The sequence below is a fragment of the Maylandia zebra genome, linkage group LG18 (genome assembly GCF_041146795.1).
Source record: "Maylandia zebra isolate NMK-2024a linkage group LG18, Mzebra_GT3a, whole genome shotgun sequence".
In the NCBI taxonomy this organism is placed as follows: domain Eukaryota; kingdom Metazoa; phylum Chordata; class Actinopteri; order Cichliformes; family Cichlidae; genus Maylandia; species Maylandia zebra.
Window position 1 is genome coordinate 2556056 of NC_135184.1, and position 17343 is coordinate 2573398.

General features: G+C 39.9%; 2 protein-coding genes and 1 long non-coding RNA gene across 3 annotated transcripts; 2 read left to right on the plus strand and 1 right to left on the minus strand.

Annotated features, from left to right (window-relative positions):
* The first annotated feature begins 4075 nt into the window (after positions 1-4075).
* Positions 4076-12914, plus strand: LOC143413486 (NLR family CARD domain-containing protein 3-like). The gene is made up of 9 exons (XM_076876655.1): positions 4076-4122; positions 5151-5280; positions 8621-8675; positions 8860-9091; positions 9224-11027; positions 11393-11560; positions 11649-11816; positions 11912-11958; positions 12062-12914. Exons 2-9 carry the CDS (start codon positions 5153-5155, stop codon positions 12607-12609), a joined length of 3150 nt encoding a protein of 1049 aa, XP_076732770.1. The 5' UTR covers positions 4076-4122; positions 5151-5152; the 3' UTR covers positions 12610-12914.
* Positions 6968-7680, minus strand: LOC143413525 (uncharacterized). Its single transcript, XR_013094125.1, has 3 exons — positions 7521-7680; positions 7221-7440; positions 6968-7130 (listed from the first exon to the last, which is right to left on the minus strand). It is a non-coding gene; the product is annotated as an uncharacterized LOC143413525 (long non-coding RNA).
* A 104-nt stretch (positions 12915-13018) lies between the features above and the next one.
* Positions 13019-16202, plus strand: LOC143413509 (uncharacterized). The gene is made up of 3 exons (XM_076876737.1): positions 13019-15182; positions 15315-15389; positions 15743-16202. Exons 1-3 carry the CDS (start codon positions 14831-14833, stop codon positions 15889-15891), a joined length of 576 nt encoding a protein of 191 aa, XP_076732852.1. The 5' UTR covers positions 13019-14830; the 3' UTR covers positions 15892-16202.
* The last annotated feature ends 1141 nt before the right edge of the window (positions 16203-17343 follow it).

Here is a 17343-nt window from a genome sequence, read left to right on the forward strand (position 1 = left end):
AGTTGTATATAGTATTTGTATTTGTATTCTATTTTTATCTTATTGTATATTTATTTTATTTTATTCTACTGTATATAGTATATTATTTTATTCTATTCTGTACAGCTGTGTACTGTATTTATTCTTATTGTATTCTAATTTTTGCCTCATAACTTTTGCACTGTCCACTTCCTGCTGTGACAAAACAAATTTCCCACGTGTGGGACTAATAAAGGTTATCTTATCTTATCTTATCTTATCTCTGCATTGAATCATATCTGTTATTAACCTCTGTCTCTCCTCCACAGCATGTCTTTATCCCATCTTCTTTCTCTCACCCCAGCAGATGGCCCCGCCCCTCCCTGAGCCTGGTTCTGCTGGAGGTTTCTTCCTGTTAAAATGGAGTTTTTCCTTCCCACTGTCGCCAAAGTGCTGCTCATAGGGGGTCATATGATTGTTGGGTTTTTCTTTGTACCTACTGTACAATATAAAGCGCCTTGAGGCGACTTTTTTTTTTGTGATTTTGCGCTATATAAATAAAACTGATTTGAATTGAATTGATTGTTGTTACTGTGGCAGATTATCCACTACCTGCTCACCTTTTGTTTTTTCATTTACTGAAAAAAAAAGGAAGAAAAGTATTATGACGCTATAAGGAAATTGAAAGTGAGAAGATAATAAGGGGCTGGAGGGAAAAAAATTAAGAAAACAAATCAGATTTGTCAAATCAGAAAATTAAAGTTGTAAATTTCAGAGAAAAAAGTGGCAAATTTTAAAGTAAAAAATTCTGAAGTAGTGTGATGCCATTAGGATGAGCTGTGGACTGTGGAATGACTGATCAACATCAGCTGTGTCTAATCACAAAGTGGATGACTGGAATTTATTAACGGGCATTTGGCAAGAGAAGGAGTTGTAGTGGTGGGCTTGCATCCATTCCAAATGATCTGTCCATCATAAGTCAGAGGACATTTGTCTTTGACTGCAGTGAGGCTCCTCATCCTCACCTCTCCCTTTCCCACCTGGATAAGAAAGACGCCTCTGTTAGAATGCTGTTTATAGACTTTAGCTCAGCATTCAACACCATTATCCCCCAAAAACTGTTTGACAAACTCAGCAAGTTTGGACTGAGGACCTCTCTCTGTAACTGGATACTAGATTTCCTGTCAGAGAGGCCTCAGTCCGTCAGAAAGAGAGAAACGTCTCCAGCACCATCAGGCTGCTTGGTGAACATCATCAGCAGAAAAAAACAAGTGCATCTTCAGGCCTGGTCGCTCATCCTTTCACCGACCTTTCTTTGCCAAAGATAAGAACAGTAGCTCAGAGTGGGTTAGTTAAATAAATATAGTTCTATTTGATCATTGTGTTTTTGATTTTCACTATTTGATCTTGCTTGAATACATTTTCCTGCAATTATGGCTAAATTGTGGACATTCACTTTTTGACATTTTGTGAAAAAGCAGAAATGTAACCGATGTGTTTCTGCGTTGTGTCTGATCCTGACAAAGAAAGGTAAAAGAAGGAAAGGCCTCCAAGTAAATAATTTGCCCGCTCCAGCTCCTCTCCTAGCAAGAAAAAGAAGCTAGCAAGAATGATCTATTCATGCTAGTGTTCACGTTCCCTAGAACACATATGTAGCACACACATCCTACACATTTATAGCTGGCAAAAACAGGCACAATGATGACAATAATTGAACTAAAATTGCAATCAGAAACATCAGGGTGGCTAAATATGAAGTATATGAGTGTTTTACAGTGTTGGAAAGAAATGACACACACACAAGAACACATTTTATGTAATTATAACAATATGTAATCTATGACTGGATTACAGAAATCCAAGTATTATTCTTAATTTATGCAAAATGCTCTAACAGGTTACCCTAGCCATAATAAAATAATCTTTCCTTGGAGCCTGGCCTGCTGCCCGGGCTATTGAAACATACCAAAAATAACAAGTGCAACAATTAATCAACAGAGGAGCTACTGTTAACAGGTGCAACTAATAGGATTTGACCGTCAAGCCTACTCACGTTTCTTCTTATCAGGGTTAGCAGGGAAGACAGCATTAGCTGGATAAGTTTGAGGTAGTTAGTACTAGGCAAATCCTCTCACCCACATCAGCTCCAGAACTGCATTATCTACTGTGTGAAACTCATAGGACTTTAGGACCTCTTTCTTTTATCACAGAACCAAAATAAACTTTCTGTATACGGGTTTGTGGGCCTACTGATCGACAATTTCTTTAACTGTTCATTAATGTAAATGTCTAATCACCCAATCCCATGGCAGCAATCCAATGCATTAAGACATATAATACTGTTTCTTACGAGTCGACCTTGAATGCAACACTAAAGTTTCACTTTCGTTCCAAACAAAACTCGAAGCAGAGATCAATGGATAACTTCTTGACTACATTTTTAGAATTATAATCAAATACAGCACAATTTCAGTTTAAGAGGTTTGTGCTCACCTTTTCATGTGGGCCCACAGTAGTCAAGAAATCACCCGAGACGTCTGCCCGTCTGACCACTAATCCGGCTCGACCACCGCAGAAAGCAACACCTCTAGCGCTCTACAAGGTGCCCGCATCCTCCACCAAAGTTGTCGCGAAATCGATCAATGCAGAGCAGTGTCACAAACCAGGCCCCAGAAAAGTGCAATCAAACGTTGAGTTTATTAACAGCCCGGAGAAAACATCAACATGTGTCTTCTGACCAAAATACATGTTGTGGACACTTAAAGCAGTGGGGTACACGCCCCCCCCCCCCCCCCCCCCCCCCCCCCATGGCGTCAATGACAGATTAAAATAGGTTCCAGACATTAGTCACAGTTAATCGTACATCTTGTACATCTTTAATAGCTATAAGCAGACATAGAACTTCTCTTTTCTATAACAGCTTTCATACAAGGTAATAAACTTCAAGCCCTCAGGGTCTCTGGGGCTAATTATTGACTCTGGTCATCTGTTGCCAAGTAGAGTAAAATATATTGAGACACCAAATGAGTTAAGGCCTCAGGCCGGACACATTCCTAGATTATATGTGTTGTAAGCATGCATTGCAGTTATCCTTCTATGTTCTAGTTTCGCTCAGCATGTATCACCTGGACAGTCACGCCAGTGAAGCTTAAGACCCTTAATGAACCGAACATCAACTCAAAATAAGCACAGATATGCAATGTGTATAAAATACTTCTAACCGTACTTGTAATAAAAGTTAACATAATGGAAGGATCCTCAAATGGACATCTTCAATAAACAGCTGTAATGCAGTATCTGTAAGAAATATTATTAAATGGAATAATGCTGTAAAGAATGTTATTAATGCAGTTATAATGATGCAGATTATATGGCAGCAATAAAAGAATTTCTGTATCTCCACAGTATGGTCAAGACAACTTACTGAAGTTTAAACAAAGCATCAGAATATTGAAAAAGGTAATTAAGTGACTTTGAATGTGGCACAGGGGTTGGAACCAGTCAATACAGACCAGAATCCTTAAGGTTTCTAGGACTTTGTTAATTCTATGCCACAAAAAATGAAGGCAAAAGGGTGCCCAACCTAGTACTCACAAAATGTTACGAATGAAACAACTGCTGAGTATATATTTAAATTGCCTAAATATACTCCTATATAGACAGCTACATAGGTGCCTTTCTAGGTCCCAGAAAGGCAGATTTGTCTCAAAATATTAGATGACGTATATATTAGATCATGGTTATTGACTATTGTTATGTGTATCACTTTAATGTTGCAGCTGTGGGGTGATTTTGTTTTTGGATGGCTCGATCTTTTGCAAAAGAAGAAGTATATAAATATTGGAAGCAACTTGCATCCAAATTATAGAAGTGCAGAAGCAACAAATAGCATAACACAAGCATAATTAAATAAACTGCTTTAAAACTGTACGTCAGCCAATGCACTACATTCCTACTGGTCTAATTCATGCTCTCATCCAATGGTGCGTAATTCAGTCCAGGCCAGCCTTTTGGGTAAGTGCCACCACATGCCTCACTTCTTGACACGCCCTAGTATGCTACTGTTTACTCAGTAAACGCCAACACTTGAGGAACGCCCATTTCAAAAAAAAAAAAAAAAAAAAGAACCTGAAAAAAAGCAAATGACAGCCACATAAAGAGCAGGTAAAGGCAATTTTTTATTCCTGCTTGACAATGTGAACAGAAAAGCTGAATAAACTGGTTAATGTTGCTGCATTGGTTGTGAAGATTAGGTGATTTTCCAAACGCATGCAGGGACAAAGTTTATGTTTTTCCGTTTCAACTTCTTTTCGAGCGTTTGTATTCAATTCAGTTCGGCTTCACGTACTAGCAGTTTCACAGTCGATTTGCCCTTTTTAGCTGAGCTACTGTTGTTTGAAAATTTCATTTGAAGTAGTTTCACAACTAACAGTTAGGTCATATATGATGTCATCATTGTTACCGATGGATTTGTTTGTAAGCAGCATTTTGTTTCTGTAACTGTTTGTGACTTCCAGGAATAGGTTTCGGCAAGAGTTACAGGAAATCAACCGCACCCACTCTCTCGCTCTCACACACACGCACAAAGTGAGAGCGTCCTGCCTGTCAGGGCCGGTGTTAATGTAGTGCTTAAAATAGCCTCTTGTTTATGTCAAAGCACATTCACTTTGCTTCTTGTTTAGTTGAACTTTTCAGCTAATTTAGACAAAGGTAACTTTATATAAATGTCGAAAAATGTAGAAGTCTGGGCATTTCAGTAGTTTCCTTTCATCCCTTCATTCTTCTTCCACCCCACTGCAAGCGTGACGCATATTCCTTTGCTGCCCCTTGCATGATTTTTGCTGTTCAGCCAGATAAGCAAATCTCAGGAAATACTTGCTAAACTCCTGTGATTTAATTTTTCACATTTAAAAAGACAAGCTGATTGAAGGCATTTTTTTTAGTGCAAGCTGATAGTATTTGTGTGTGTGTGTGTGTGTGTGTGTGTGTGTGTGTGTGTGTGTGTGTGTGTGTGTGTGTGTGTGTGTGTGTGTGATATTTGGACTCAGATATGTGTGATAATTTTAAATGTTTAGACTTCTCTGTATTATATTCATATGTGGTTATCACTGCTTTATGGAGAAAGTAAAATGTATTGTATTCTAAATGTTGACAGCTTTGCAAAGGATCATTTTATCTCTGTAAATTTATAGGTATGGAAGCTACTAAAGAGACTGAAGATTCTCCCAGTGGGACAGAGCTGGAGGACTCATCCTGCATATCCATGGGTAGCGACAGATCCATGAAGAATCGTACAGATTTTACAAAAGAAAAAATGGACAGGTGTATTTCATTCTTTAAATTGTGCTTGCATTTATTGCATAAGTTATATTTAATTGTATACTCTGTGATGTGTTGGTGCAGCATTGGTGCAACCAATCTGCTGCTGTGAAGAGAGAGCAGAACATAAATGCTAAGTTTTACTGGTTAATCTGTATTCTGGCCCTTAGATTTGGTCAAGAGTAGGGCTGCAACTAACGATTATTTTTAAATTGACTAATCTTCAAATTTTTCCTCAGTTAGTCGTTTAGTCAACAATTATTTCAATACCTCTCATCTCCGCTTCTTGTGGTCAAACCGCATGTTCCAGGCTCCAGCAACTCACCTGCTCAATTCTGCCCACCTGTCAATATCACCCTCTTGTTTCGTCCCGCAGCAAATTAGAATAATTACCCAGGAAACATATGAATATGAAAATAATCAAATGTATTTTTAACATTACTCAATAGGACCATAAAAATAAAAATGAAATAAATACGATTATTAAATAATGTAAATTAATGTGCTAGTAGTATTTAAACAAAAAAAAAATGTGCGAAAAAACCTTGTTCATTAGGTAAAAAAAAAAAGCTTCAAATGAAAATAAAATTTTTTTATTTTTCATTCCAAAATAAAAGTTTAGAGATAATTCAGTTTATGAATTCACAGTTGGAGTGGACATGCTCTGAGTGTGGCTTATCTTTGAGATGAGGTTCCCAGCTGCTGATAATTATGCTGAAGGTGCTCTCTGTCATGACTTCACCCATTTGAGAGGTCCATAAGCATCTTTTCAGGACAAACTCATCTATACACCTGTGCTTAATACAAGTAAAACAGAAAAGACCATTACTAATCACAAATGTGGTTGTTTCTCTGTTGGTGTAGTGTTCAATGCAGATTAAATAGTTTAACTCATATCTATATCTATATCTATATATCTATATACGCCAGGTGAGTGGAGTGAGCAAAAACTGTAACTATGAAGACTGTCGAGAAGTCCAGTGACCAGATAACACTGGGGCGGCAGCGTCTGGTAAACTGATAGTGTGGTTAGCTGGCAAAGAGAAGTTGAGAGCGCTGGCCTTACAAGTCAACAGCTTAATTACCCACTGGTGAGAGCAATGAACAGGAACACGGTGGCTCCTCCCAGAGGTGGAACTGCCGGCTCTGTGGACAAACACTGGCATTCACCCAGACCATGACAGAATTTGTTTCCCCTGCATCAGAAGCGTGCACTGGGCTGTCCAAATGACAGACAAACAGTATCCCACATTTTTAGTTCACAAACACTTCTTACAATCACTTATTACTCCTGAAATTTTGGAAGTTTTATCCGTTTTATACAGTAAAGTTACAGGACGATACAAATGATTATCAGGCAAAATGCTTTGAAGTAATCTCGTCCAATAACACATGAGGACAACAAGTGTATTTTCTGTTAATGTCACTACACTGATCTTAAAAACCGTTTGTTTTTTGATCGTAAAACATCACTCCTTCCAAATACAGTTGATTGGAATGGAGGCAGCGTCAACTGGATCCACCCTCTCTGCCCAGTGCGTGCTCCCAATGCAGGAGAAACAAATTCTTTAGGATTTAGCTACCTTGGCACAACACCAGCGTTTTAAATGCTCCTGCAGTAGTGCTGTCACGGAAGAAAGCTCCACTTTGAACAGTCTACATTCAACTTGTCACGGACGAGAATGCGGTGGACTCAAGAGCAGACTCAATTTGCTTAGAACTGTGTATAATTTATTGAAAAGAACAAAACGTGAACGGAACTGGGTTTAACAAAAACCATACGCAGAAAACTAAAGGAAATCCGTGGGCGGAGAAACCGGCGTAGAGCACGGGGAGACTTCTAACGGGAACTTCTGTAAACACAGGGGAGAAATGTTACTGAATGGGAAACAAACGAGTAAGGGACAAAGGTACGGAGTGCCAGTGAATAGTCTTGGGCTTACTTGGCGACCCTAGTCATTTAACGGGGAAAAGGCTGCCAGGGGTGTATTCCAAAGAGGGTCAAGAGTGGAGAGTCCGGTCCAGATTTCGAAGAGATGGAGAATACAGACTGAAGGGCAGGCTGAGGAGAAGTGGAGTATATACTCCTCGGGTTCCGAGCAGATGGGAGGACAGGATGGAGACCAAAAACAGCACTACTGGTGAGTGCGATGGGTGGAGAATCTGAAGAATACAGGAAACAAAAACATATTAACCCAAGGTCCAGATATACAGAGTCAGAGCTCAGAGGAGGCCGAGTTTACCACAGATGGTAGCAGGACGAACTGGCGAGGAGTGGCAGGCCGTGCTGGCTTAAAAACCCTCTAGGTGGAGCCCCGGAGATTGACAACAGGTGATGAGCTGGCCAACTCCACTCCCAGGGACAAATGACAGGAACCTGGACCACGCCCAACCAGACACTCCCACAGCATATGACACAACTTGGTTTTCTGTGAAATGCTTTCACATTTTTCAAATCTCCATTTGCATTCTCTTTTGTCCTTCTGTTTATGGTACGTTCTTCTTTGTTAGTACTGTGTGCAGTCTTGGCACACGATATAGGCGATACTCCCCCCGTTGCTTCCTGTAGTGAATTGTGGTACCAAAAACACATTTACGTAGTATTAGTATATGACAGATTGAAAATAAAATTCTTCGTTGACAAATTTTTATAGACGACATCATTGATTATGTTCGTTATCGTTGCAGCCCTAGTCACAAGCTCCACGTAGTGACTGAAACAATGAGGTTGTGAATACAAGCAGCTGGGTGGCTGGGCTCTTCCTTAGAGATGGTGTTTGTAGCCTGGCCTTTTGAAAGGGACTCAGAGTATAGCTGCTGCTTCTCCACATCGAAAGGAGCCAGTTGAGGTCATTCAGGCATTTGACTAGTATGCCTCCTGGACACCTCCCAGGTGCTCTCAGCTGGTTTGGGAACAATTCAGTGTCTCCCAAGATGAGCTGGAGGAGGAGGCTGGGGTGAGGGAAGTCTGGAATCGATGATTTGAATCTGTGTCAGTCTTGTAACTGTAAAAGATATTCAATAGAACCTTAATGGAGATTTCCCCCCCATTCATGTCATGGTAATTATTTAGTTATAGATAATAACCAATGTATTTGTGCAGAATGTTGGTTCCATGTGAAATACACTAGTGGTACAGGAGATTCTTTAAGTTTTGCCACTAGGAAGTCAAACTTTCCACTTAATGATACCTCATAACTGAAAAACTCTTAAGATGACAGAGCAGTTTATAGTTGGTGTCTATTTTCTGTGCTAATAATTGAAAATTCAGCATCACAATAACAATTACTTGGTTTTATTGAGCTGAAATTTTTTTTATAACTTTATCAATATTCATTTTAAGGGACGGGCATGATTTTCCAGAGACAAAGGAGCTGGATGGAGATGTCATATTTAAGGTCTGCTGAAAAAAAATCTATATTCCCTTAATAACAGCTTTTGAAAAAAAAAAGTTTTTTTAAGATCACGCCTCTCATAGATATGCTGGGATATGCTTTTGTGTAAAAAAACAATAATAATCATAATCATAATAATCATATATATAACAAAAAAAGTGGATTAAAAAAAGTTTTTCTATTGCAGCTGGTGGAAACCCATGGCATGGAGATTTTTATGAGTGAAATTGGAAGGTATAAAAAGATGCTCTTTCCACATCTGTCACGCTATTCTACTGAAAGGGAAAAGCCAGATGAAGACCATCCGTCTACTGAAAATACAAAGCAAGACACGAGTGCCAGTGAAGGGGTTTTGAGGATTACATTACACGTCTTAAATGAAATTGGCCAAAAGGAGCTTGCTAACAAACTGGAGAAATGTAAGGACAAAACGTGCAAATAGTACAGAATTAGTTTTATAGTTTGTTTTTGTGATCTCTTATTGAAAAAATATATCTTTGATGTTTTTTAATAAGCTGTTTGCGTTCTTCTTTTTTTCTCTTTACAACCAGATATTTATGGCGAGCTTGATGTCTGCCAGCGCAAACTCAGACAAAAACTGAAAAGGTTTGAATACATTTATGAGGGAACAGTACGGCATAGGGACCAGACTCTTCTCAGCAAGGTGTACACTGAGCTCTACATCACAGAAGGACTCAGTGAAACTGTTAACAATGAACATGAGGTCAGGCAGATTGAGGCTGCATCGAGGAGATCAATGACAAAAGATAAGCAAATCAAATGCGAAGACATATTTAATTCTCTTTGTGGATCCCGTAGATTCATCAGAACTGTGCTCACTACAGGCATTGCTGGTATTGGAAAAACTATCTCTGTGCAGAAGTTTAATCTTGAATGGGCAGAAGGAAGAGTTAACCAGGATATTCAGCTCCTTATTAATTTACCATTTCGGGAGCTGAATCTGATGAAGGAGAGAAGATGCACTCTAACAGAACTTCTTCACAATTTTCTCACAGAGGCAAAAGAGTCAGGAATTTCAGATTTTAGCAAATATAAGCTTGTGCTGATATTTGATGGGCTGGATGAGTGCCGGCTTCCTCTTGACTTCAACAACAATGAGCCTCGTTCTTGTGTCTCAGAGCAAATTCCAGTAGATGTGCTTCTCACAAATCTGTTCAAGGGGAACCTGCTGCCCTCTGCGCACATCTGGATTACCACCAGACCCGCAGCTGCACGTCGCATTCCAGTTAACTGTGTTGATCGCGTGACAGAGATACGAGGATTTAATGATCCACAAAAGGAAGAATACTTCAGGAAAAAAATCTCTGATCAAAACATGGCCAGTAGAGTCATTTCACATGTTCAGTCAACCAGGAGCCTTCATATCATGTGCCATATTCCAGTCTTCAGCTGGATATCTGCCACTGTCCTGCAGAAGATTTTAGAAGAAAAAAGCCACGAGAGTAGAGGAGAAATGCCCAACACATTGACAAAAATGTACACACATTTTCTTGTGCACAACTCATTGATCAAATGTCAGAAGTATTCACTCAGTGGAGAGGTTTGCAAAACCCAATCACAGGTCAAAATGAATGAAGAGAATATCTTGAAGCTTGGAAAACTAGCCTTTGAGCAGCTACTGAAGGGAAACATAATCTTCTATGAGAATGAAATCAGCGAGTACGAAATAAATGTCAGCGACACTGCAGTATATTCAGGAGTATTCACAGAGATCTCAAAGAATGATTTTGGAATTCATCTAAAGAGATCATATTGCTTTGTGCACCTCAGCATTCAGGAGTATTTTGCTGCAGTGTATGTTTTCCACACCTTCATTTGCTCTAACCTAAACTTGTTGGAACCAGAAGGATCCCTCACTGTCCGAGAGGCTTCTACTGAAGTAACTGGCCTTCTCCAAAGTGCAGTGGATAAGGCCTTGCAAAGTGAGAATGGTCAGCTTGATCTTTTTCTCCGCTTCCTTCTTGGCCTCTCACAGGAATCAGATCAGTTGAAGAGTATTCTTGCCACCATGAGGAGTACTTTACCAAGTAATGAGGAAGTTATTGAGTACATCAAGGAGAAAATCAGTCAAACTCTTTCCCCAGAAAGATGCATCAATCTCTTCCACTGCCTCAGTGAGCTTAATGACCAGTCTCTTGTAGAGGAGATCCAGAAGTGTCTGAGTTCTGGTAGTTTGTCAGAGATCACACTTTCACCTTCACTTTGGTCTGCTCTGGTTTTTGTGTTGCTGACATCCAAGGATGAGTTGAATGAGTTTGATCTGAGAAAATATTCCAGATCTGAGGAGGGTCTCCAGCAGCTGTTACCGGTGATTAAGGAATCCAAAATAGCTTTGTGAGTAAATTACAACAATACTCTGTAATGTTCATATGACATACAATATTATTTTTAAATGTGACAATTATTATGATGCTAAAAACACAGCTGAAACAAACACACCAGATCAAATTCACTCTCTTCTTCATAGCTAAATAATTAAAAAAATAACACCGTATGTTACTTACTGTAAATTAAGCTTAATATGCTTTACTCAGATCGACAATATGTGGAATCACAGACATTGGCCCTGACTTAATATTTATTTAACAATTTTTTAATACAGTGCTTTAACTTGGCATAATCTACTATTTTATATTGTACGGCAGCCTCTTAACCCTGCAAAATATACTAGCATGTGGTTATTTTTTCTGTTTTTTAAGGCTTAAAGAATGCAACCTTACTGAGAAATGCTGTGAGATGCTTTCCAAAGTTCTATTTAGTTCGTGTCTAAAGGAGCTGGACTTGAGTGATAATGACCTGCAAGACAAAGGAGTGAAACTTCTCCTTGATGGACTGGGAAATACTGCATGCCAGCTGGAAAAACTTAGGTTTGTGAAAATATCCTGGTGCAGGATATTTATGCCACACAAATAGCTAAAAGAAACTAACTCTATATGCTTTAAATTTAAATTTCAGTTTGGCATTCTGTGGAATCACTGACTCGGGCTGTGACTCTTTGGCTAAAGCTCTGACCTCCAGCCTCAAACACTTGAAGGAGCTGGACTTGAGTTACAATCATCCTGGGGAGTTGGGAATGAAGCACCTCTCCTCCATAGAGAACGACCCTGATCACCTCACTATCAGGTATAGTTGAGTTAAATTACACTTACAGTTAAATAAAAGTTATTTTTTTCATGTACTCTAGATTAGCAGAAAATAACATCTTTGATTTTACCTAGGATAAGTGACAGTGGGGAGTGTTACTTAAAATCAGCTCTGAAGAAATGTGAGACTTTTTGTTATTATTTTTAAACAAACATACCAGTGACATTTCAAGTTTTAATACTGGATGGGGGCACAAAAAACAAAACTGAAATCTTTTTTTTCAGATGCACAAGAGCTGACTGTGAACATGAATACAGCACATTCAGAACTATCTTTTTCTGAAGACAAGAAGAAAATGAAACGATTGGAAGAAAGTCAGAAATACCCTGACAACCCAGAGAGATTTGAAGACTGGGGACAAGTGCTTTGTAATGAGGGTCTCCGTGATCGGTGCTACTGGGAAATAGAGTGGTCTGGGGAATGGATGGGTATAGGAGTTGCATATAAAGGAATCAGCAGGAAAGGTAAAGGGAATGAACCAGTCCTTGGCTACAATGATCAGTCCTGGAGTCTACGCTACTGCAAAGGCAAATACACCGTGTGGCACAATAAGAATGATGATGCACCCATATCTGTTCCCTATTTCAACTCCAAGAGGGTTGGAGTGTTCTTAGACTGGACAGCTGGCACGCTGACCTTCTATGCAGTGTCTTCACAGACCATGATTCACCTGCACACTTTCCACACTGAATTCACTGAGCCATTGTATCCAGGCTTCAGACTGGGAGAGCCACGTGCTACATTAATTTTACGCCAGCCAGAATATCTTTAAATGGTGATAGCCCCTGCAGACAACAGTTTGTAGAGTACAGTTTTACAGTATTGACAATTATGTGAACGCTGTAAAACAAATGAAGGGATTTCAGAAGACCTTGTATGTAAGTGATTTCAACAAGTTTTTTTTTGGCGTTTTTTTAATCAAGTTCTAGTTTTGTAGCAAGTGGATATCAAAGCTGTGAAAAGCTGTCTGTCTTTAAGCCTGAATTGAATCAGCAGAAGCGGACGGAAGGATGTATTTTTTCCTATAACTAACAATTTCAAGGAAATTGGTAATAAATTACATATTTTAAATCTTAATATCTATTTTCTGTAATGAGTTTTTTTTATGTTAAAGTGTTTGTATTATGTTTTTTATGCTTTTGTGATGAGGGATGGGATATGGATCAATAGGTGACAGTATTGAGAAAATATACTAGAAGCTTGTGAAATCAAGCTGTAATAAATAATCATCAGAACGATCCCATTGCAAACCAAAAGTGTGGGCATTGGATTTATTTTCACATTTTAAAAATACAGATAAACGTAGATGTCGAAAGCAAGAAGGTACTAGGTTCACATGCACCATCTGCCTGGGCTCTTTCTTTGTGGAGTTTGCATGCTATCAGAATGTTTCCATGTCCAGTCCAAAGACATGCAGTTAGTGGGCTTGGCTTAATTGGTTATCTGAATGGGCGTGATTGCAAGTGGATATCAGCGTGGGAAAAAAAAACCCCACACAGCAACTCACTCATATTAACAATGATTAATTGGAAAAATATATTTTGTCCTCAGTCATAAAATGTTTTGTGGCACTGATTCTTCCCATGGGTCAAATGTAATGTTAACTTCAGTTACGTTATATTGATCAGCCACAACAGTAAAACCACTGACAGATTTTAAATTAAATGTGTCCCTTGCACTCAAAGAACTGTTCAGGAACAATTAAAAGATTACAGCAAAGAACCAAAGGCCCTGACTCAACCTCCTTCCTATTCCAATCTGAGTATCAGTGGGATGACCCTGAACATGCCTGATCCATGGAAGTCCCACTCAGCAACCCACAGGACCAAAGGATCCAGTACCCCAGTGCCTAATGATACACAGTGATCGGCAGGTGATTTTCATGCTGTGGCTGTTCAATGTATGTACTGTACATCTCAAACATTTAAACTACAGTTACGGTGCTTATGGGGAACAAACATATATTTATACATAAGAATTAAGAAACAGCATATCGTATTTTTTTTCCTTTTTTATATCACGAGGATAGAAAAAATGTCCGGTGCAATGTTTATGGATATGTGGAGGAGCCAACAAAAAGTATGATTGGCTAAAACTGGTTGATGCATATCAAACAGTTGAAATGAAAAAAAAAAGTTTTTTTTAATTTTTGTGCAAAGCTAGGTGAACCTTGTGCTATATTGACATAATGATAAAATAATATTAAAATATGGAAACGCAAACTCTAGTCTATTTTTTTAATCGAATTATACTAAAATCTGAAAAAAAGAAGGAAAATAAAAAATATATCTCTATTTTCTGTTGCCTACATTGCAGAGGGTGACTTTGCTTCTAAACAGGAAAATGAGTGGGAAAGGCTAAAGTGTGTGTAACCCAAAGGACCAGACAGGACGCAGAAACTCGTGTTGGGCTTCTGTTTATTTGTTCGTAATGTCATTGTTTGCTTTAGCACTTTTCGGTGTTCACTGCTGCAGATCCGCACCGACTCTCTGCTCCAGAAACTGTCTTCCTCTCCAGCCTGGCCGCCACTGAAAGGGAAGGGATGATTATATGATGCTTGCTATGCTCCGAAAACAAGCCTTCCCAGTCGCCACACCCTGAACACTCTGTTTGACTCCTCCCTTGCAACCGAGCCACCAACCACACTCCGCCACACACCCCCAGCAGGAAATCAGCCACAGCCATCTGAACCCCCATCCTATGGACCACTATGAACTTAAAAGCCTGGAGGGCCAGAAACCACCATATGATCTGGCCATTAGAGAGCACATAACGAAATAACTGAAATGAATTTAATTTGACTTTTAAAACATGCTGAGTGTTCCTCATGTGAGCCATGATGACATGAGGTGATGACTGTGTTTGATATGAAGCTGAATCCAGTGTATGTAGTGAACTTTGTGCTGATGAGTAGTTTAGTGATCAGAGTCCATGTAGTTTCCAGGATCAGACTGAATGCAGTGCAGTGCTGGAAGCTGCTGCTGACTGTGTGAATGTGTGTCTGTGCTGCTTGTTGCTGCTGTCAAACTTCAGATGAGCAGGTAGTGAAGCCCGTGGTGAGCGTGTACCCAGCAGCATCCAGAGCCCACCTGGAGGGGAACAGCTCCCTGCTGTGTGTGGCCTCAGCCATGTTTCCTCCTCTGGTCCAGTTCTCCTGGAAAAGACAGAAGAAGAACGGCGGAGAAGCGGAGGAGCTGCCCCCTGCTGAGGGAGAGCAGCTGGAGCTCAGAGAGGCGGGACGCACCATTGCCATCAGGATGGTTGATGGGAGCCATTCTGACACATATAAATACAGCTGCTGGGTGAAGCACGAGGGGGGCACAGTGGAGGCCCGAACACAACAAGGTAATGAAGGCTTGGTGACTGTGTTCAGCAGTGATTCAGCTTCATGTGGAGATGCTGTCAAAGAGAGCAGAGCAGCAGAGGACTGACATTTCTCACTGCAGCTCCAAACATTTGACTCCTTTTCTGTTTCAGAGCTTCCAGCTCCAGCAGCCTCCTGTCCTCCAGAGAGAGAGCCAGCAGACCTGCCAGCTCTGCAGCCAGCTGACTGTAAGATCACCTGCTGCCTCTCTGCATGGACAGCTCCAATGTCCAATGAGGCAGCTGGAACAAGTTTAGGCTCTTAAAGTTGCACTAATTGATCAAATCTTCATCCAACAAGCTCTGATAAAGCCACTGTACACTAGCTGCTCAGCACCAAACAGCAGACAGACCATAATATGTCAGAGATCAGTTTGTTAGCTGCTTGTGGAGTTCTTCTGCCCCCAAGTGGACACAAACACTACATCAATTCATCCACTTGAAGAAGAAGCTGTGACTGTTTCTATTTGGACTTTTTCTCCTTGATCTGAGAGGAATAACCCGACTGTCTGTCTGTCTCTTTGTGTCTGTCTGTCCTTCAGTGTCCTTCCAGTCTCAGTGCAGGGTGAAGCTGCTCTGCCTGCTGTACACAGTGCTGATAGTGAAGAGTCTGGTGTACTGCTGTGGACTCTCTCTGCTGATGATGCTCACAAACAAGGGAGCGTCCACCAACTGCACACATGCTGACTGACTGTTTCCTGCTCGCCTTTTCTCACCATCACATCTCATCAATTCATCTCATTCATCACTTTGATCACAAATGTTAGTTATGATGTGTTGAGCTTATTTTGCCTTTTTCTTCAACAGTTAGAAGATCGTCTGAAATAAATACATCTTTACATGTATTGTTGCTCTGAGTTAGAATTCTTTTTGTGCTTATTGTGACTTTTATTGTAGTAACAAAAACCATCAGGAATATTTTTATCACAAGTTTTCACTTTGATTTTCAAATGTCAAACAGTGTAGTTGTGTTTGTGTGAACAATAAAGATTTGAAGATGAAGAGTTTGATTCTACTTTCATTGTGTGATCAACAACAACCCGTGTGAGTGAAGCACAAACTGACTGTATCCAAACTTGCTCTCCTGCAGCAGACGGGCTGTGTGGGTTTCTGCTCTGCAGCCTCCACACCGTTAGCTGTGGCTTTCACTTTAATAACACAATGACAGTTACAAGCAGGAACTCTGCTTCAAGAATGATTCCAGGAAGGATCTGTGTTCTTCACCTGTGAGAGAAACAGCTCAAATCCTCAACTCACAGCTGACAAATGAACTTTAATGGAATCAAAGGAGAGACCATGAAGCCCCTGCAGTCTGCTCAGCTCCCATTTTATTACCTGAGCTGAGTTTTTCATTCTGGATATCACACACGTAAGAACAGATCAAGTCTGAACAGCAAATGTTGGAGAATCATTTTGAAGTCTTGCTAAATGTCGTTATTATTACAAAAACTACTGAATGATTCAGAAAATCCTTTCCAACAAGCAGAAATATGCAAACAAAGTAGAAACAAGGCAACATGAGTCATTCAGATGCAGATAACATATTCTCCTTATTGTGAAGAACACAGTCATGAAATCTTTCTGTGTGTCATTCATTGAGTTGAAGTGCCTAATAGAAGAGGAAGAGCAGCAATAATCAATGATAGCTGAGACATTGAGAACATGGCTGTATGCCTGCTATCATAACAGCAAACAAAGCACACAAACAGCAAACACACAATAATGTGCTCGCAGCTTGTTGTGTCATTTTTGACATTTCATGAAGTCACAAAAATGTGTGCGACTCATTAAAGGAGTGTGTACGTGTCAGTCAGTGCTCTGTATTCATGTGTTCACCTCATTAAAGTCACTCAGACACTTTTCTCCTCCAAACTTACAGCACAGCTTCATATTTCACTGACTGATTCCTTCATTACATCCATTAAGGGTCACACAGTGAAATTAGTGCAAACTTACAAATGTGTTGCAACAATTTTGGCCTCCAAACTGAACTTTGAGACAAACAGTGAAGCTGTGAGCAAAAAGAGGCTCCAGTGTGTGTCATGGTGGAGGAAACTGTTGTATTCCCACATTCAAAACATGCTGATCTTATTGGATTTGTCCCTCAAAGTCTTTTTCCTCCTTTTTCTCTTCATCCAAATGT

Excerpts from the sequence above, each read along its gene's own strand:
- LOC143413486 (XM_076876655.1), top strand. The coding sequence starts at position 5,153 with ATGGAAGCTACTAAAGAGACTGAAGATTCTCCCAGTGGGACAGAGCTG. Across the intron at positions 5,281-8,620 it reads ACAAAAGAAAAAATGGACAG|GGACGGGCATGATTTTCCAG; the intron begins GTGTATTTCATT and ends ATTCATTTTAAG. Across the intron at positions 8,676-8,859 it reads ATGGAGATGTCATATTTAAG|CTGGTGGAAACCCATGGCAT; the intron begins GTCTGCTGAAAA and ends TTTCTATTGCAG.
- LOC143413509 (XM_076876737.1), top strand. The coding sequence starts at position 14,831 with ATGTGTGTCTGTGCTGCTTGTTGCTGCTGTCAAACTTCAGATGAGCAG. Across the intron at positions 15,183-15,314 it reads GGAGGCCCGAACACAACAAG|AGCTTCCAGCTCCAGCAGCC; the intron begins GTAATGAAGGCT and ends TTTCTGTTTCAG. Across the intron at positions 15,390-15,742 it reads AGCTCTGCAGCCAGCTGACT|TGTCCTTCCAGTCTCAGTGC; the intron begins GTAAGATCACCT and ends TCTGTCCTTCAG.